This window comes from Puma concolor, chromosome A1 (assembly GCF_028749965.1).
Source record: "Puma concolor isolate L17-30 chromosome A1, mPumCon1.1.hap2, whole genome shotgun sequence".
NCBI classification, from domain to species: domain Eukaryota; kingdom Metazoa; phylum Chordata; class Mammalia; order Carnivora; family Felidae; genus Puma; species Puma concolor.
Window position 1 is genome coordinate 67,981,176 of NC_141667.1, and position 22,426 is coordinate 68,003,601.

A 22,426-nucleotide genomic window follows, 5' to 3' on the forward strand; every position below is an offset into this window, starting at 1 on the left:
TTATTCATGATTTTTATCCCCTTCCCATAATTACTAGCATTAAAAAAACACTCAAATGTAAAATTTTCACAAATGCTGAGATTGTAGTAAGGAGGGGCAAACTCTTAAGACCACACTCAGTTCCGTGGGAGGCTGGGGGTGGGGGAAGGAAAGAGAATCAGATGGGCCAACTGCAAGGGCCTGTGGGAAGAAAAGCATGGCTGGAGGACAGGCCTGAGCTCACAAAGTACACAGCCCCCCAAAGTGATGACTCTGAAGGAGACAACACTCATTTTTGGCCATTTAGGTTCTCTGTGTTTAAGAGTCTCATGACTTTGTGACTTATAAGATAAATGATGAATGACAATGATGAGGGTGGTAGGAATGCAAAGTGGGGGCTGGAGTGTAATGTAAAATAAACAGCATGAAAAGCAAGGGCACAGCTACACTAAGATGGGAACTCAGTGTACGGTTCTTGCTTGTGGCACGACTAGAGATCCAGTTCACATGAGATGGCTCAGCATGATGCAATTATAAATACCACATGTGCAAAATGAACCTAGAAATCAAAGAAAAACCGTTACATGAAAAATGGGGTGCACAAAAATGCAGGTTATAAAAGGTTTAGAGTGTGTGATAACACATACACAAAAGAGTAATCCTTCCAAAACTAGTGGAATATTTCCAACTTAAATTAGACCATAATGCTTTTCTTCATTAACCAGTTTCAGAGATATTATGCTGCTTATCATGAGAATCCAGCAAAGTGTTGGTAACCACGAAGATAAATGAGAATTTTAATAATAATTTCTTCTGGTGTCCATGAGAAGTGACTGAGTTCAAGAACAATCACCTAGCTTCACATTTCAAAATAATTTAAATTACCCTCCTCATCAACTATCACATAGGGTCTACTAAGGGCAACAGGGGCAAGGAGTAGCCCAGTTAGTAGTTCTGCTAACTGCTGGCTAAGATTTTGAAAAGTCAAGTTAGTTTAAACAAGGTAGCAGTGCCTATCATTAAAAACCTTTTTTTTTTCCTCCGGAAACCAGAGTATAATCATTTCCTACAAGGAGGAAGCAGGTGGTAATAGAAACGTGTGGCATTATACTCCAACGATGATGAAAAATGTTGGTTTCTTCTACGGCATTAAGAAACATTTTTGTCTTACCAAGTTCATTCATTGCATGTCTATGTTCTTCATCAAATGAAAGTTTCATTAGAACACACACAGCAGGACAGATCTGATGTTCAACAGGAGCTGGCACTGAAAAATAAAATTGATACAAAACATAATGCTTTGTTTTCTCAAAAGCAATAATGTTTATTATACTTAATAAAAAAAAAACAAGGCTAATATCCCTAATGCATAGTAGTTTAGTAGATCAACAAATATTTGCTGAATAGATGAATAAATACGACAAACATGGAAAAGAAAATATGAGTAAAGGGTTTTTCTTGGTTCCAGAAAAATATTTACCACTTACCTGCCTTTAACCAAATCTGTTAGTATAAATCCCTTGCAGGTTTATGCTATAACTCAAATAATAATTTAAAATTATGTTGAATATAGAAAAGAATAAAAACACTTTGGTATAAAGTTGTTTTGTTATAATTTCTATTTAAACTATTGTCATGAGTGTGGGTTAAAAACACTTAGCTGTGTACAAATGTAATAAAGAAATCCAGTATAGGGCGCCTGGGTGGCTCAGTTGGTTAAGTGGCTGCCTCTTGGTTTTGGCCCAGGTCATGAACCCACAGTTCTTGAGTTTGAGCCCTCCATCAGGCTCTGCACTGACAGTGTGGAGCCTGCTTGGGATTCTTTCTCTCTCTCTCTCTCTCTCTTTCCCTCCTTCCTTTCTCTTTCAAAATAAGTAAGTAAAAACTTAAAAAAAAAAAAAAAAAAGAAGAAATACAGTATGAACCTAGTAGAGAAAGCTTACTATATAGAGTAAACAAAAATCTAAAGAGACGTCCAAGAAAATATGACTTCACATTTAATACCATGTACAAAGTTTCAAAACTCATTATGTGAAATCAAAATTTTAAAAGTCTATTTTTCAGAAGTAATAATATTTAATTTAACCATTTTGAGAACAATTCTTAAGATCACAAAATACAAGTTGTTACATGATTGTAGATGCCCAGAGAAAACAATTCCATAAAGACGATATTCTCTCAGTAAAGTATCTTACTAGTTTTCCTCATCCCTAGGACAAACAGATATAAAAGACCATTTCTGCTATTTTCTCATTCTTGAAAATTTGTAAATTTAAAATACATTCACCTTTATACGTAAGCTAAAAAATACCTGCTAAATCTTCATTGATGGTGTTCTCACCATCACCCCTTATCCCTAAATCAATAGGTTACTACAACAGTCCCCACCCTGTGTGCCTCTGTGTGTGTGTGTGTGTGTGTGTGTGTGTGTGTGTGTGTGTGTGTGTGTGTGTTTTCTTACCAGGTGAAAAGAAGATCTTACCTTATATACTTACTGCTTTTGGTTCTTGCTACAGGAATGAAGTAACTTATGTCCCCAAGGGTCCCAACTCCCATGTTCCCTGCTGATGGAGAGGGGTTGGTTGCCCAGGGTTTCTCCCTCAGCAAAGAGCTGGGTGGCTGATCACTCCCAGTAAGTGGGGCCCATGGCCTGAAGTAGGATGGTACAGTGGGAAGAGCACTGGGTTGAGAGTCAGAAGATCTGGCCTCTGTTCCTGACTCTACCACTTAGTAGCTATGAGGCTTCAGGCAAGTCTTTTAGCCACTCCGAGCCTCAGTTTCTTTATCTGTAAAATGGAGATAATACTTTCCCTTCCTACTTCACAAGGTTGTTGTGAGGGCCAAATACCATAACAGATATAACATATCTCTGCATCCACTGAACAGAATGTTATGCAAATGTAAAGATTATGGTGTGGTCACTAACTGCTGAATAAACTTGTATAAAGTCACTTTCTTGAGCTTAATCTATGAAAGGAAAGGGATGGAAAAACATAATTGCTCAAGTTCTTTCTAAATATACGATGCTATGACTATGTATCTCTTGATTCCCTGTACTTTTTTGGTTGCCCTTTGCTCAATCTTTTCTAGAAAAATACAGACTTAAGCTTTAAACTATGTTAGCAGTGTAGATGGCTACTATGAACTTCCCATTCCTATATCCCACTCATATTCCACTCATAAAGACAACATACTAACTTAAAAAGTTTTCATTTACAAAACTTTACATTTGCTTTGTAACATGCACTACAGGGAACATACTTGGATTTTTGTCCTGGTCCATGCCTTGTTCATGGGCTTCCTGCCACTCCCAACAGGTTTCACAGTAAGCTCGTATCTGTTCCAAAAGATGAAGGACTCGGATTTCACGCCTGCCTCTCTTGTCATCAGGCTGTGAGTGAATGATGTTGTGAAGTGCTGCACTGGCCCTGGCCCGAGCCTCTTTACTGCCCCGGGAATTTCCCAACAACACAGAGTCTTTGTCATTGCCATGTAAAAGCTGGATGAGGAGAGGAAGACATCCAGACTGTCGCATGGATATACAGCTGTCTTGGGAGCTAGACATAGCTAGCAAAGTTCGCGACATATCATCCTTATCATGAGTACCAAGCATTGATAACAATGAATACACCATTTCCACCTGTGGGCCAAATGAGTTTAGAAACAAAATTATGACTTTAATATCCAAATGCTAACACCAATGAAGTGATGAATGGGATATTTATTGTAACTCATTAAAAAGAAAAACAAAACTCAAAACCCCTTTCCAGGATGAAGTAATGAGCATTATTTCAAAATCCATATAATCATCACCGATTTGTTTATATGAATAAACAGAAGCAGTGGTGACATACAGTGTTGAAAGAGAGAGTAGCTTCTTACATACTTAAACTGCCCTTTTTCTGGAATAGCTGGTAATAATCCATTGATTATAATGAATGACAATCAAATGATTTCACACACACACACACACACACACACACACATACACACACACAAATGAGGAATGTGGTTTATTTAAATGTACAATTTAAAATTTTACTGTACTTCTTTTAATTTATAACTATAATCAATAAATAGAAAACTTTTCAACAATTATTATTTACTACATACTAGTTTTCAACAATCACTAACCTTTACCAGATTATAATATTGTTAAAAATATATAATTTCTCCCTTATACATATAAAAATATTCTGCCATAAAAGGAAGAATGCCATGATCATATAGGGAGTAGAAGGCCAGGATTCTTTTTTTTTTTTTTTTTTTAAGTTTATTTATTTTGAAAAAGAGAGTGAGGGTGTGTGAGAGTAGGGGGAGAGGCACATAGAGGGAGAGAGAAAGAGAGATAGAGAGAGAGAAGGAGAAAGAGGGAGAGAGAGGGAGAATCTTCAGCAGGCTCCATGCTCAGGGGAGAGACTGACTCGGGGCTTGATCTCACGAATCATGAGTTCATGACCTGAGCCGAAATCAAAAGCTGGACGCTCAACCAACTAAGCCACCTAGGTGCTCCAAGGCCAGGTTTCTTTCTTTTTTTTTTTTTTTATGTTTGTTTATTTTTGAGAGGGAGAGACAGAGGCTGAGTGGGGGAGGGGCAGACAAAGAGGGAGACAGAATCCGAAGCAGGTTGCAGGCTCTGAGCTGTCAGCACAGAGCCGGATGCAGGGCTTGAACTCACGAACCACGAGATAATGATCTGAGCCAAAGTTGGGACACTTAACCAACTGAGCCACCCAGGCGCCCCTTCCAAGGCCAGATTTCTTAACCAATTTTTTTTTTTAAAGCAACCAGTAAACATCAATAACTCTCTGACAACAAATTTTAAGGGTTTGCTCAGAAGTAGATTAGACTGGAAACAGTACCCAGTTACCTTGCACCGTGGTTAGCCTCATTTCAATGTGAGAGCTATTACATAAAAATCGAGGCTATTATATAAAGAATGTATCATCTCTACAAATCAGTGGTTCTTAATCAGGGGTGATTTTGGCCCTCTTAGGGCATACTTTGCTTTGGAGACATTTTTTGGTGTCACAACTGCAAAAGAAAGTGCTATGGGCATTTAAAAGATAAAAGACCAGAGATACTGCTTAACATCTTGTAATAAAGAATTATCCAGTCAACAATGCTGAGGCTAAGAAACTCTAAATACACAAACACACACTACTTTTAGATATTAAAGTTTTAGGAAGGGAGAACCGTGGAAAACTGGGCTTTCAAATTTTGGCCCCACTATTTAGGAATGAGCTGTGTGACACTACCAAGTTATTTGATTTCTGAGACCAGTTTTCTCAATTGCAAAATGGAGATATTAACCTAACGAGATTTCCTCTGTGAAGATTAAATGAAATAATACCTGTATAGGACAGTAGCTGGCATTAAAAAATGTAGTAAGGTCTTAATATGATCATTCACCAGTTACTTCAACAGGAAATGGTATTCTAGCTGCCGATTTTCATGCAGTAGTACTGCTGAATATTAGATTTTGTTTATAGTAAGAATTACATACTGATGTTGGACAGATCTGGGGATGAATTCCAATTTAAATATGCAACAGCTGCCTGAACTTTTTTTGCTTCAGTTTTCTTATTTAAAAAAGAGGGACAAGAATACCTCACAGTGTTTTTGAGATTAGAGAAAATGTACACATAACTTCTAGCACAGTTACTGGCATACCAGAGGTCTCAATTAGCAGCTGTGAGTTATTAAAAGTATTAAATCTCATATTAACAATTATCTGATTACTCTAAATTCATTTCTTAAATCAGCATTATTTCAGTAATGCTTTTCCTAAGAGCCATTATATTGTCAAAGTAAAGAAAGATTATACATAGAGTATTCTGTGAAAACAGTTAATGAATTAGTGAGATTTAACTAAAAATATACTGTTTAGTTAAATTAGAATTTCATCGTTGTCAATATAATATTAAAGACTCTGGCCAACTTATAGATATGACAACAATACAATAATTATTTTCTTTTTAAAACATACCATTCTAAAGTCCTAAAATACTTGCTAATATCTGAGAGACTATAAAAAAACTAGCTTACCAACACTGGGTAACATTCCATTTTGATAATTTTTCTATTCACTGAATATTTATTAAACACCCTTATGTGCAGCTTCTGTGCTAGACACTGCAAAAGATTAAGGAAAAAAGTCCCTATTTCCAAGAGAACTTCATGCAGGGGGATGTAGGTGGCTCAGTCTGTGTCTGACTCTTGATTTTAGCTCAGATCATAATCTCATGGTTCATGAGATGGAGCCCCTTGTTGGGCTCTGTGGATGGCATGGAGCCAGCTTGGGATTCTCTCTCTCCCTTCCCCTGCTTGCACATGCTTTCTCTCTTTCTCTGTCAAAACAAACAAATAAACATTAAAAAAAAAAAAAAAAAAGAGAGAGAGTACTTCATGCAAACTGCAGTGACCCCGAGGAGGTAGACAGACCACAAGGGGAGGTGAGAGGAACTTGGGAATCAGAAAATGTTCTGTAAAGAAGTAAAGCCCAAGAAGGGCTCTAAAGGCTGCCTCGGATTCTGACAGTCATTTTGTGGTGGTGTAGAAAGTGGATGTGTGTGCCATCATAGGCAAGTCATGGAGGCAGAAAAGTGACAGGTAGTGCGTGGGAAGCATCAAGGAAGCCAGTGTGGCTGGAGCTTAGAGTACTTGCAGAGAAGTGCACGATACAGCTGAAAAAGAATAAAAAACTAGCTAATTTGGCAGTTTTTATAATCCTTTTTCCTTTGTGCTCTCTTGTATAAAAAGATGTTTCTTTAAGAAGAGATGGAACCAGAACTGTCCTCTAGCTGAATTTAAAAGATGAGTGAAGAATGTTTTAGAGCAAAGTACTCATAGTATTAGTGACCAGCGTTTGTAATCTTCTGTTACCTTGGTTCCCAGATGACTTGTCAGCCTTCGAGGAGCAGAGTGTGTGCTACTAGAACTCAAAACACTGGCTGTTTCATGATCCATTCGTGCAGCTGAACCCTAGAAATTAAGCAAATTATGAATAGAATGATCTAGATTATAAACAAATAGAGCTAACTTCATGTTAAGGTGCACCAAATGAACTGTCTTTAAGGTAAACAGCTAAATACACAATTAAAAGTGTGGACATTTTAACACTCAAGATGAGTATTTTTACCTGTGAACTTAAGTAGGTTTTAAGGCAAAAATGAAGAAAAGGAGATGTGCTGCAAAAGAAGTTAAACTACTGTGTGGAAGTAACCAAACACTGAAGAAATTCTAAGAGTGGTATTTTTTCACAGATCAAAACAGATGAAACCACATTTGGTCAAATAAACATTTATTGATAGAAAGCTTTATTGATTGATGAAATGCTCTATATTACCACAAAACTAACTAGGAATTTGGTTCAGTCTAACTTCTCCAGGAGCTCATAGTATAGAGAGGACCGCTTAAAACCTCATTGGAGAAAGACATGAAAAAATAAATAACTGCACTGTGATATTATAAGCACCACAGCAGAAAAATGCATAAAATACTTAGGGAAAACAGGAAGAAACAACTACTTGCTAAGGAACTATTAAAGGCTGCATAAAGTAACATTTAAGGTAGGCCTAGAATCTTGGAGTAGGGAGACATATAGAACAGTCTGTGTAAAGGTAATAAATATGAGAGCATGGAGTATTTGTTTAATGTGGACAGAGCACAAGGTGTATGGTGGGAGATAAAGATTGGGTTAAATTATTAAGTGTTTCATGAGTCATTTTAAACATGTTGCTTTCAAACCGTGGACGTTGTGGAGCAACTAGACTTTAGGCAGGAGGATGGCACAAGCAGAATTATACCTTTAAAAGGTATGAAAAGACAGGATGCAGAGCTCAAAGATGGCAAATCAGGAAGAGGGTATTTTCAACAGCTGAGCAGTGAGCAGGACACAAAGTAAGGAAGTGAGAATACTCTATTAAAAAAAAATTTTTTTTTTAAATTTTTTATTTTAATGTTTATTTATTTTTGAGACAGAGAGACAGAGCATGAGCAGGGGAGGGGCAGAGAGAGAGGGAGATACAGAATCTGAAACAGGCTCCAGCCTCTGAGCTGTCAGCACAGAGCCCGACGCGGGGCTCGAACTCATGGACCGCGAGATCATGACCTGAGCCGGAGTCAGATGCTTAACCGACTGAGCCACCCAGGCGCCCCTTAAAAAAAAAATTTTTTTTAAAAAAAATAATTAGAGCGCGGGTGAGAGAGAGAGAGAATATCTTTTTTTTTTTTTTTTTTTTAATTTTTTTTTTTTTCAACGTTTATTTATTTTTGGGACAGAGAGAGACAGAGCATGAATGGGGGAGGGGCAGAGAGAGAGGGAGACACAGAATCGGAAACAGGCTCCAGGCTCTGAGCCATCAGCCCAGAGCCCGACGCGGGGCTCGAACTCACGGACCGCGAGATCGTGACCTGGCTGAAGTCGGACGCTTAACCGACTGCGCCACCCAGGCGCCCCGAGAGAGAATATCTTAAGCAGGCTCCATGCTCAGCATAGAACCTGATACAGGTTCTCAACTGACTGAGTGCCCTGGGGATATGCATGTGTAGGGGACAGAATCAATTGGTTTGCTAACTGACTGGATGTGAGTAAAGAGACACTGGAGCCAAGGACAACGTGGAGGCACTGAGCTTGGATAAATGCATGGATAATGCTGGTATTAAAAAATACAGGGGCGCCTGGGTGGCGCAGTCGGTTAAGGGTCCGACTTCAGCCAGGTCACGATCTCGCGGTCCGTGAGTTCGAGCCCCGCGTCGGGCTCTGGGCTGATGGCTCAGAGCCTGGAGCCTGTTTCCGATTCTGTGTCTCCCTCTCTCTCTGCCCCTCCCCCGTTCATGCTCTGTCTCTCTCTGTCCCAAAAATAAATAAACGTTGAAAAAAAAAATTAAAAAAAAAAAAATAAAAAATACATAAAACTCAGGAAGAGATAACAGGTTTCAGTGTGGGAAGTGAGATCACCATTCAATATACTGACACCCAGGAAAAATGGACTTGTGAAAACCAGGATGCAACTCTGGACATATTTATCTGGGGCTGCAGATAAATATGTGGGACCTATTAAAATAGAGGCCATAGCTAACACAATTCATTAATGATTAAAAATAATGATTATAAGAATAACATCCACCTAGATAGCAATATTGGCAAGTATTCTGTTGCAGTTCTTAATCTTTCAAAAGGAAAAGCTAGAATGTAAACTTTTTGAAGGCAGAAACAAATTGTATGTGGTAGTAATCAAAGAGTACATAAGAAGAAGTTTCTCTTTACAGAAGTATTCCAGCTAATTTTGCACCCTAATGAATTAATGGAGCTGGGCATAAGGTATCAGTTACTGATAATATCACAAAAAGAGAGACAACCAGACATTATGTGCTTCCTGACTAAAGATGAGAAGACCATAATGCCACTCTGAAAAAGACTTGCAAAAACAAAACAAAACAAAACAACTGAAAATCCAAGGCAAATTCTATCTCTAGATCCAAATACCAATTTACTGGAAATACAGAAGATAGAGAGAAATGTCAAACTACATACCATGGATATGTTATCAGTAAAATCCAGACTTTGGAAAACTGTATAAAACAAATAGCTTTGGTTCTTTAACAAATAAACATCCAGAAAACAAGAGACAAAAAAAGGAAACTATAGATTAAAAGACTTTGAAGACTATAACCAAACCCAATCACAAACCTTACCTGAAAAGAGTCAAATAAATTGTGAAAAATTATGACATTTATGAAACAACTGCAAATTTGAATACTGACTGGATAATCCGATATATTACTATTAGTTCCTTTGGGAATGTAATAATGGCAATATAGTTATATATATATTTTGCTTTTTTTTTTTTTTTTTAAGTAAGCTCTATGCCCAATGTGAGAGCTTGAAGTTGAGACCCTGAGATCAAGAGTTACATGCTCTACTGGCTGAGCCAGCCAGGTGCCCAAATAGTTGTATATTTTTAAAAAGTGTTCTTATCTTTTGGAAATACAGAGTGAAATATTTATGGAAGAAACGATGATGCCGGATCGTCTTCAAAAATAAAATGGGAGGGCAAGGTAGACAGGGTACATGTGGGTTACTCTATTATTCTATCTGCCTCTGTATATGTTTGAAGTTTTGCATAGTAAAAAGTTTTAAAATGCTTATTAGCAGCAAAGTGTTCTCCTATCATTTCATTTCTTTCTCAGTCTTGGCTGATCTTCATCACTACTTACTGGCTCTCACTAGAGATCTGGTTCTAAACTTTAAATAGAAAAGCTAAGAACAAATTCATAAATGAATTACACATGCAGTTATATACTAAGCAAGCAGGGATCTGACCTGTATAATTTACTTCTAACTTCGTCTTTCCATTTAACTTCCAGGGAAGATTAATCACAGATCAAGAAACACTATTTCTAGAAGGGATGCCAGATCTTCCTTCAATTAACATATATTTACTGTTATCTACTATTTACCAGGGACTGTTAGGATATGAAAAATGGACAAAACTAGATAAAATCTTTGCCCTTCTGGAGTTTAGTCTAGTGGGGGAAATCAATACTAATAAAATAATCACACAAATAAATGTAAACTGCAAATGTAGTCTTCTTCAAAGAAGAAGAACATCCTAGGATGGCCTGTAACAATGGGATTTGTATGTTCAAGCCTCTTGGGAAAGTCATGCTTAAACGCGAAGACACGTGGACTGATGTTAATGGAGTAAAATGGGATGAGAAGAGTACTATATGGAAGGGGCATAGATTGTGCACAGGATGCCCAGGAAAAGGAAGCCCAATAAATATGAGGTACTAACAGGCCAGTGTGGCTGAAGTGGTAAGAGCAAAGTGTGACGTAAAGCTGACAAGTTTGATAAGAGCTAGATTATACAGGTCCTAATAAAGGGTTATCTTATTCTAAGAACCAAGGAAGCCAATAAAGGGTTTTATAACGAGGTGATTAAATCTTTGTAAAGATCATTCTGGCAGAAAGGATGTGGGCCAGAAACCAGTGAGAGAGGGTGTACAATGTACTTCACACAGTGATAGGGATAAGTCCGCAAGGATAGGAGTTTTGCTGCATCATGCTACTTTGATCCTGAGAGAGTCAAAGATCTGATTTTCATATTCAATTATTGTCAATGGTTTTTATTTCTGGAGCAAATAATAAAACAAAAAAAGAAATCCCAAGAGGTTGTCATGTATATAGATCCTATTAAGATAGTTAAAGGAATCTTGGTTAATTGAATCACAGTCACACAGATATAGATCACTCAGCTACATCAGGATTTGGAGTAGCTGTAGTATTGTTTTAAACAGTGACTAAAAGTAACCAAATAGATGACATTAGCAATATTAGTGCCACAGAAACACCGATTTGGCGGCAGAGTCTATGGCTAATATTGCCAAACAAATGTCTTATCATATTTACCACAGAATCTATGGCAATATCAAAATTCACCATTTGAAGAATGAATACTTGCCACCGATTCAATGTTTTTAACGGATCTCATGTTCATCACAAAAAATTCACACAATACATAAAAAGGTAAATATGAAAGTAAAAACAACATAATCCCAACACTAGAGATATCATTGGTAACATTTTGAATATTCCTTCATTTTTCTATGCACATACACACATATACATATGTACAGTATGGAAGATTACTTATTTAAGAAAAAATATTAAAATTATTTTTCTAAATTAATAGCATGTATTAATACTCGGTAAACATTAATTTTTTTTAATGTTTATTTATTTTTGAGACACAGAGCACAAACAGGAGAGGGGCAGACAGAGAGACACACAGAATCTGAAGCAAGCTCCAAGCTGTCAGCACAGAGCCCGACGCGGGGCTCGAACCCATGAACCATGAGATCATGACCTGAGCCAAAGTTGGATGCTTAACCAACTGTGCCATCCAGGTGCCCCAAACTCAGTAAGCATTTAAACATTTACTGTCTATCAAGTACTATGTTAGTTTGTTCGGTTACAATGGTGAGCAATGGCAATATAGTTCAGCTTAAAGGATTTTAAAAAGGAAGACAATTAAACCTATAATAAATTGTGCTAAATTCAGTGAGAACAGAAATAGAGAGTACCTGATAGAGCACTTAATCAGTTCTAGGGAGGCAGGAGCAAGGAAAATGTCCTGGAAGAGTGCCTGCCATTTAAACTGAGGGGAAGGATGAGTAGAACACATATTGGTGAACTGAAACAGAGGAGAGTTCCAGGCAGAGAGTGGAAGGACTGGACATACTCAAGGACCCGAAGAAGCTGAAGTTGACGGAGTGTAGAGAAATGGGGGCATTATAGCGATAATGTTGAAAAAGCAGGCAACACAGAATTTGGATTTTATTCTTTGGGCAGTGGGTAGCCACTGAAAGGTTTAAATAAATAAGCAATATAAACAGGTATTTTGGAAGGATCACTCTGATTATAATATGAAAAATATACTAGAAAAGGCAAGGCTGAAATAGAAGATCTCTATATAAACAGAGATCTAATTTATCATTTCTAACATTTGTATGGATGTTTCATGTACCACATAGGTTCTATGAGGCCTGCGATTGTTTGTCCTCTTCAATTTGATCTCTCCAGAGTCTACTATAACATCTGGCACATAATTTTACTTAAAAAATCATAATTATTAGTTATTAACAACAATAAGCTATTATGTTTAATGAGTGTCTATATCCACCAAGAACTGTATTAAGTACATATCGCATTTAGTTCTCACAACGATATCATCTTATTTTTCTAGAGGAAACACTGAAGCTCAGAGTTTATACTTGTCCAAGATCAGTCTCTCAGCTAGTTAGCGGAGGAATGGGATTAATCCCGGGACTGCTGACTCCAGAGCCATTTAACCACTTATCTCAGTCAAATGATAATTTACTCAGTTACCTATTGATTAATATACATTTATTTCTAATTTTTGTTATTACAAATAATATGATGAATCTCTTCAAACATGTCTGAACACTCTTGACTGATTACCTCATAGCATAAAATGTTAGATATTGCAATGATGACCCACAAGGCAGGTACAGCTAGAAATTTAGATGCTTATTTACAAAACTGCTTTTCAGAAAGGTTGTTCCATTTCACACATGAGAATGCCTATAAACTTACCATTATCAATACTGAGTGTTAATGATCTTTGTCTACCCAATGGCATCCAAAAAAAAAAAAATCTTATTTTGGCTATAGTTGATATTTATATATCATTACTATGAAACTGATGACCTTTCCATATGTTTAAAAGTCATTTTATTTTTCTTTTTAGTTCCTGTTCATGTCATGTCATTTGTTCATGTTTTAATGATCTTTAATTAATTTATACTCTATGTATTTTGAAATGTAACTTTTTCTTGTTATAAATAATTGTAAATAATGAGATCTTAATTTTTGTCTTGTAACCTTGCCATAATTTTATGGTGTACTTGAGTTTTACGTTTTTATGTGAAAGCTACTGATTTTTTCCGTTTCCCCACCTCATGATTTCCCTCATGATTATAATCATTCTACCCACATTTTTCTAATCTTTATATGTATATATTTTCTAATCTTTTTATATTTTTAATTTTTATTTTTGACATGAAGTCTAATCTACTTAGAATTAATTCTGATATAAAAAGTGTGGTAAGGATCCAATTATTATTATTTTTAAAGTTTATTTATGTTGAGAAAGAGCAAGAGAGTGCATGCTCATAAGCAGGGAAGGAGCAGAGAGGGAGAGAGAAAATCACAGGCAGGCTCCGAGCTGTCACCACAGAGCCCAAATCGGTTCTTGAACTCATGAACTGTGAGATCATGACCTGAGCTGAAATCAAGAGTCAGATGCTTAACCAACTGAGCCACCCAGGCACCCCTCAATTATTAGATTTTAAATGGGATAGACAACTTATTGATAAATGAGACTTTAAAATATGTAATAACTGGAACATGATCCAAAGCATTAATAGGTGGTCTAATCCGAGGCAAACAATTTTTTTCTGTCAAGAACATAAAAATTTTCTTCTTTCTAGATATGTGGAGGAAAATATAAACTTCCCGAATAATTCCCAAAATATAAAGAATAACTCAAATGTGTTAAATATAATTTCTTTTGCCCCAGTTTACCATTTATAGCTGAAATTTTCCCCCAGTATAATGGTAATTAGTAATACTAAAAATGAAGTATCTCTTTTTTTAACTCAGTAAAATAAATTTACATAATTATGAGACATTTTAAGCTTTAAATTTTAATACATTCCTTTTTTAAAAATATAGTATCATCAAAAACAACCAGAGACACTAAAGGAGTATTTTACATCATGAGTAGGGAAATTATCTTTAAAAACTTAGTGAAATTCTATTTTAAAAAATCACTCATTTACAACAAAAAAATATTCATTGAAAAAAATGTGGAGAATACGTAACACCCCAAGGAAAATTCTGTCATATGAGGATGCATTCCAATAAAACTCTAATAGAAAACTAAAGGCAGGATAACAAGACAACCATTTTACATTAAATAAAAAAAATCAAGTTGACTTCCACAATTTTGCTAGCAATGATGTGATAATGGTTAAACATGACTAAGCTAGGTCTCTTTACTTTTTATGAGCATTAGTATCATTTTTTTCAATTATAAAATTTTGATTTCAGATTTATGTAATGTTAAAGTACAAAAGAAAAAAAGAATTATAACAAAGTCCTTATGATCATTTTTAAAAACATAAAAATGTCTTTGCAAATAATCCCTTTCAAAGAATGCCTTACAGAAAGAGCAAATCTGTTCAATGCAAGCAATAACAACTAGGTCAAATCATATATATAAGCAAAATGCAGCTTAGCATTTATTTTTCAAAAAAACCCCTCTACTCATGCTAATCATTTCAGACTAAAACAGAAATACAGAATTTAGAGGTATAAAATATAGCTCTAAATTAGAAATTTTGAAACGTTATTGGTAGATGTAATAAAGAAAAATGATATAGCATTTTGGCACTGAATTCTTCTGGAGATATCCATTCAGGATTAAGGAAATCAGTAAGATTTACAGATCATTCTGAGGACTATCTCACCCCATATTCCTTTAGAAATATTTAAATAGTTAATTAAAAAGAAAACCAATAAATTTCTTTACCTGACCACTACCAGGAGTTGCCATGTTGATTTCTGCCACTCCTTGACCTTCATTCTGCCGCTCAGCTTCATGTGAGCCGGCTTCATGCTTGCTCTGAGATGACCTCTGTTAATATGGAGTTAATATCATTACATGCAAAAATGGTGTTTGCTTTCTTAGCCCACAGCTTTTTTTCCTGTCCTGTATTAAAGCTCTGAATGTATCAATTATATAGGTTTACAAAAGCAAAGAACTGCACTTTATACTTCATAACCTCCAGCATGGTTGGCAGTCGACTATTTCAGCAGGAGGAAAGTGAAGTGTGTCCCTTGAGCATTAGAGCCGCACAAGACAAAGGATTTTCTGAGACTCACAGAAACACCATCCTCCACCAGCTGTGCTCACATCACTATCAGGGATATAACCCCACTAGAATAAATAAGTGTCTCTTCCACAAGGTCACATGGTTCTGGCATTCAATGTAGCTGCAAATATTAACAGTTAAACTATTACCTAAGCTTACAAATACCTTCCGTATAGGTATATTTATACACAGAATATATATACATCCTCTGCTAATAAAAGTCAGATGAAATCAATAAGCTCTTAGAATCTGATATGAATAAAACCAAAAACCTTTTTTAATGTAACCACCATCTGTTATATGAAATGAAAATGACAGATTATATCCAGTAAAAGCAGTCATTTCAGGATAGATTATATCCAGTACACAGCAGTCACTCTGTAAAAATACCACTGCAGAATCAAATAAGTAAAATAATTTTTCCATTATTTTTCATAGCAACAATTACAAATGTGCTTGCTTGCTCTAGGAAAATGATACTCTAAAATAAAAATTACCCTTTAAGAAACTTGGCATATTTAATAGTGATAAATAAATTACAAAATGGCTTCCACTAAAATTTCTTTACATATCAAGCTTTCCTAAACCATTTAAAATGTGACTTAAAAGTTACTTTTCATGCAATATTTCCATCAATAAGCCAGCATGAGTTATATGTAGGCAAGAATGAGGAAGCCCCAATAATTCAGAAAAAGAATTGTATCATCTGAAAATCACACTAGAAAATTCAACAAATTCAACAAAAATAGAGACATACACGAAGTCAATCGAGAGATAAAATGAATCAAAAACCACTAAAAACACAAAGACTTTATACTAACATAATTAAAGATGTCAATGCAAAAGTAATTATTGAGCATCTGCTCTGTTACTTGTACTAGGTGCTGGAGACTACAGGGCTGGCAAAACCAGACATTGTTCTATGTGCTCAAGCTTATTGTCTCATCAGGGATACTATCAAATAATGAGAGAGCTAACAATAAAGTTAAAACTTTGACAAGCACACTGAAATAAAGAGTACAAAGTGCTGTGAGAATGTATAGCAGAGGGATATCACAAGGCCTGAGTTTGGGAAAGAGTCCTCTTAGGGAAGTACTGTCAGAACTGAGACCTAAAAAATAAACAGGAATTCTGGGAAAAGGGACAGGGTTAGAGGAAGGTTTTAGATAAAAAGATGACGGACCTAGAGTAGGAGGGGGCATGGTTTGTTCTAGTACATCAAAAAATCATGTGCAGAGAACAAAAAAAAGGTAAAAACAATAAATCTTACTTTGTTGAACTTTAGTATAATTCTCATATGTCACTCCTGCCCTCACATAACCAATACTAGATTATTAATGGGAAAAGTTAATATAAATTGATCTTTTAAGGTAAAATTTTAATTTTAAATTTAAATGGCCTAAGTAGATAGGAAACACTTGGAGTCTAGAAACACCTTTAGAGTGGGGAAGTGGGAAAAGACAATGAGGGAGAGAAGGGGACAGATGAAGGAAGACAGCTGCAGGGAGAGGCAGAATTGAGGAAGGTTCATTTTATATTATGAAGACCTGAGTCTTGACTTGAGGATGTTTAAATGTCAATGCAAAGGTACCACTGAAGAAGATAAATGTGAGAAAAGAAGTAAGAGTAAGAAGTCCCTGAAAAGGCAGGCGTTGAAAATCCAAAGTACAAGAAGGAAGGTAGAATGCTTCCTGATAGGAAGGGCAGGCAGTTCTGATTTCTCTAGGAAGGAGGAGGTGGAATTATTAAAGGGAGGGAGATAAGTCATTTCCAAGAGAAGAATGGAGATCCACAGAAACACAGTAGTCCTGAAGGATTACCAGGCCCATTTGATGATGGTGAGAATGATGAATATGATAAAGTTAAAAAAAAGTCTAATGTTTACTATGCACTAATCACTTGGCATCTATTGATTCATTTAATCCTCATACCAGCTCTGTGACATAGGTATTATTATTATCCCCACTATACAGATAAAGAAACTGAGAAACAGATAATATAAGTATCTGGCTTTAGGTCACATACTCAGTAAATGGCAGAGCCAGAGTGGGGATCACAAGTCTGACTCCGGGGCCTAAACTAATATTTAACACTTACTATCTTTATTTTCTTTCCTTTTTCTTCTTTCCTTATTTGTTATTTACTTCCCTTTATTCTTTTACTGATCCTAGGCTACAGGCCTGCCTGCACTCTTTATCACTGTCCAAAGATACTGCTAACACTGAAGGTAAAGAAACTATTGCTGATTCTTATGAAAGAATAATCCTGGGGTGCCTGGATGGCTCGGGGGGTTAAGCATCCCCCTCTTAGTTTCGGCTTAGGTCATGGTCTCTCAGTTCGTGGGTTTGAGTCCCACATCAGGCTCCATGATGACATTGTAGAGACTGCTTGGGATTCTCTCTCTCTCCCTCTTCCTCTGTCCTTGTCCTGCTTGTGCTCACTCTCTCTAAAAATAAACAAACTTAAAAAAAAAAAAAAGAACAATCTAACTAGAGATCTCCTTTCCAGCATTGCTGGACAACTTCCTCAAAGTTGTCTACCCTAGGGCTGAAACAATTAAAAAAAAAATTGTTGAGGTATTTATATACCACAACATACACCCATTTTAAACAATTTTTCTGTAAGCTTACCAAGCATCACCATAATCCAGTTTTAGAACATTCTCACCATTCTAATAAGATTCCTTGTGCTCACTTACAGTCAATCCTCATTCCCATTCATGTCTCTGGCTTATCCACTTTCTGTCTTTATAAATTTGCCTTTTCTAGACATTTTTTATAAATGAAATATATGGGCTTACATGTCTGGTTTCTTTTACTCAGCATGTTTTTGATGTTGATCCATGTTATAGTATGTATCACCAATTTACTCCTTTTTACAGCCAAACAGTACTCCATTGTAAGGATATACACATTGTGTTTATTTATTCACCAGTTGATATACATTTGCACTGTTTCTACTCTGGGGCTATTATGAATAATACTGCTATATACATTCAAGTTAAAATCTTTGTGTGGCCACATGTTTTCACTTTCTTGGACGGGTATACCTAGAAGTGGAATTGCTGGGTCACATGGTGACTTTATGTTTAATATTTTAAGTAACTGCCAAACTTGTTTTCAAGTGGTTATACTATTTTACATTCTCAATAGCAGCGTATGATGGCTTGTATTTATCCACATCCTTGCCAATGTTTATTACTGTCTTTATGATTATAGCCATTCTAATGGGGTAAGGTGGGATATCACTCTAGTTTTGATCTGCACTTCCCTAATGACTAATGATGGTAAGCTTATTTTCATGTTTATCAGCCATTCCTGTATATTTTCTGGTGAAATGTCTATTCAAATCTTTTGCCCATTTTAAAATTGAGCTATCTCCCTATTAATGAGTTGTAAAAGTACTTTGCATAGGATTTTAATAAATATTTCTCACTGGCTATCTAGAGATTTTACAACCATGCTAAAATTCTCACAGCTCCTATCTTTTTGATCTCCCCAAACGTATTTGTTTGTTAGTAAATAACCCAACTGAAAAGATATACAAGAAAGTGGTAGCACTGGCTATCTCACATATCTTTTTGTAACTTTTGAGATTTGAATCATGTGCAATAATTACATCACTTGAATTATGTACAGCATTTAAACCCTAAATCAGAGTTGTCAGCAGGTAGGACAAAGACAGTGCTGTAAGAAATATGCTTCATTGTAGAGAAATTATTTGACAGAAATCTTCTCTTTCCCTGTATACACTGAGTATGAACTAATTTATGAGTGTCCAAACCCTGGTTTTCTCCATTTTCCAGCTTCTCCCACTTATCTATATTAGCAAAACAATGACAATGGAATAAAAAAACTTCAAAAAGCAAAATTAAAAAAAAGATTTTGGTTCTTTCTTAAATGTGAGATGGCACCTTCCTTTAATGTACATTCACTGAACTAGTAGACTAAATGTAACCACTGTAGGCTATGATTGACATAATCATTTTCATAACAAAAGAAAGCAAGAGAGACTGGATCACAATGGTAGACAGTTGGACCCAAATCCAATGATATGAATAAAAAGTTTTGAACAAATCCAAACAACATGAACAAGTCCCCAACCTGCAATAAACTTATACTGATGCTGAAAAATAAGGATTGCAATTAACAAATGACAATTTTTTAGGGCTTTCCAGAAGCCAGAAAGTTGGAAATTTTGGAAATACAGGGAGGGAATATGTTATAGTGGGAAAATGATAACAAAAAGCTAGTGTAGTAATATTAATAGCAAACAACGAAATTTAAGGTGAAGAGCATTAAATGTAATAAGGAGAGCTATTTCATACAAATAAAAAATTCAACCAACTAAAAAAACAAATGTGAATATTGACTTCAAAATATAAAAGAACTTGTTAGATGCAGACAAACAGTAATAATCAGAATATAAAAAGATGGAAGAAAAAAAATGTAACTAAAGAAGTGAGAAACTTGGCAGTGGAAACTCAAAGCAGAAAATGTCAGAAGAGAAAATATAAAATGCAGTGTTGCTCAATGAAAACAAAAGGCTGCCTCTTTAAAAATAATTTTAAAAATAGAGTGTAATAAGTTTAATCAAGGAAAAAAAAAAAAAGATAAACTACACCGTAAAGTCAAAGAGGTTATAACGACCAGAATACTACCATGTAACAATACTAGGGAAACTGAAAAAGGAGCAGAGACACCATTTTTTTTTCTAGTCTTTAAGAGTCAACACTGCAAAATGGACAACTTATTCCTTATACGTATATTATTTGGTTTTCATTGGCTTAGGACAGCCAAGTTAAAACTGCTTTTAGGAGTAGGACTTAATTGTACTTGTACTTAAACTGCCTACTTAGCAAACATGTTTCTATATATTTCAAATTCGGATGTACTGCAGCCAAAGTTCCTATGATATTAAGAGTCAGGCATAAACAAACAGGTCACTAGAAGATTGGAACTCTGGGTCAGACAAGTCTCCAGGGAGGAGGAAGAGGGGGACTGGAAATTGAGGTCAATCATATAGTCACCTATTTAATCAAGCATGTCTACATAATGAAACCCCAATAAAACTCTGGACACTGAAGCTCAGTGGAGCCTCCTGGCTGATGAACATACTGATGTGTGGGGGAATGATGTATCCAGACTCTATGAGAGCATGGAAGCTCTGCATTCTTTATCCCTCACTTGCCCCACATCTTGCCCTGTAAGTCTCCTCATTCGGCTCTTCCTGATCTGAATCCTCTAAAATAAAACTGTAATTGTATGTGTAGTATTTCCAATGAGTTCTGAGTCATTCCAGTGAATTACTGAACCTAGGCAGGTGTGGGAAGCCCCAATTTTGTAACCAGTTGGGCAGAAGTATGGGTAGCTTGGCATGTGAAGTGGGGTTATTTTTGTGAAGGACTCTACCATTAACCTGTATGTGTTATGTTAACTCTAGGTAGTTACTGTCAGAAGTGAATTGTACTGGAACATCCCCACTTAGGGTAGAATTTACAGGAAGGTGAGCAAAGTAAAGTGCAGTTTGCTTGGGAATGCCTGATACTTGCAGTTGGTGTCTGAAGTGATGGTAGTAGTCTTGGGAATGACTTTACCCTTAAATATGGGGTCTACACTCTGGGTAGTTTCAGAACTGAGTAGAATTATAGGACACCCAGTATGTTAGGGAACAGGTATTAGAACATAGCTGGAAATAATTTTCTTTCAGAAGTTTTAAGAAGTTGGTATTCTACGTCAAAGCTTCTAGTGTTGCTGTTTATGTATCTAAAGACATTTATATTTTTGTTTGTATGTGTGAAGTTGTTTTCCTTTCTCCAGAATGTTTTAGGACTTTCTTTTTATTTCTAGTGAGATGAAATGGCACCATGATGTGCCTGCTGTGGGATTATTTTCATCTGTGGTGTTAGATATTGGAGAGACCATTTTATTTGGAAAACTATGCCCCCCAGTTCTGGGATATTTTAATTTACTTCTGTGATCATTTGCTCCCTCTAGCTCCTCCATTCTCTTTCTGGAACTCCTCTTTATTTGAATATTGAACCCTCCAGGAATGATTCTCTGATTTTCTCATCTTTTCTGTTTTTCATCTCATATCTTTCTGTTCTATCTTCCGGAAAATTTATCTTCTACTCTGAGTTTTCATTTCTGCTACCACAATTTTAATTCCTAAGAACTCTTTCCTGAATTCTTTGAATATTCCTTTTGTGTACCATGGTTTCTTTGCACTATGGATGCATTATCATTTATCTGAGAATATTAATGTTCGTTTTATGTTTTAAAGTGTTCTTCTTTCTGCATAGTCCATCCCTACTTCGGAATGGGCTACCTATGAAAAGGTTAAGTGAAGCTCTATACATGAGGGATAAAGACTGGCAACTACAGCTATTTTTTTGGGTGGTCCAACTGTGTCGTTTTATTGGGGAATCCTCCAATGTCAGTACATTTAGGTCTGTTTTCTTGGGTTAATCACATTTCTTAAAGAAGTTGCTTCTAGCACCTTGTCTGTATTATAAGCCTGGATTCAGTGAGGGTTTCAGCACTCAGTAGGTAAATTTTCACTCAATTCAGTTTTTAGCATGTAATTTCAGTTACACTGGGCTTACCCCTATCTGAAGATCTTTTCTTCTTTCTAGAATAAGTCCTTCATCTTTTGCTGGGATTAGAAAGAACTCACCCAGCTAATGAGAGTTGAAGACAGGCTCTGGAGGTGCCACCTGCTTCTTAACCATTTTCAATCATCCTCTCACTAAAATTTTAGTCACTTTTTTTAATCTTCACATCCAGAGGTAACTGTTCTGGAACTCCACAGTATAAAATGAGTTGCTTCATGACTTTCTATTGCTGACTTAGGGGTTAATTCACTGCCATATGCTAAAACAGTGCATTTATTTACCTGCTTTTCAGTTCCCCAAATTTTACGATGTTACCTCCCTTGTCTCTGCCTTTTTAATTTCATCCTTTTAGTGTCATTTTAATGAGGA

At 36.0% G+C, this 22,426-nt stretch overlaps 1 protein-coding gene across 12 annotated transcripts in view; it reads right to left on the reverse strand.

Annotated features, from left to right (window-relative positions):
- The window catches only part of APC (APC regulator of Wnt signaling pathway), a 148,238-nt gene that overhangs the window by 17,888 nt on the left and 107,924 nt on the right, over positions 1 to 22,426 (reverse strand). For 6 of the 12 annotated variants that reach the window (XM_025923452.2, XM_025923450.2, XM_086683032.1 and 3 more), the window contains 4 exons: positions 15,102 to 15,206; positions 6,865 to 6,963; positions 3,241 to 3,619; positions 1,151 to 1,246 (listed from right to left, as the gene is read on the reverse strand). In XM_025923452.2, the coding sequence (XP_025779237.1) occupies positions 1,151 to 1,246; positions 3,241 to 3,619; positions 6,865 to 6,963; positions 15,102 to 15,206 (679 nt within the window). The remainder of the gene's footprint in view (positions 1 to 1,150; positions 1,247 to 3,240; positions 3,620 to 6,864; positions 6,964 to 15,101; positions 15,207 to 22,426) is intronic. The other 6 variants (XM_025923456.2, XM_086683224.1, XM_086683340.1 and 3 more) reach the window with 3 other exon arrangements.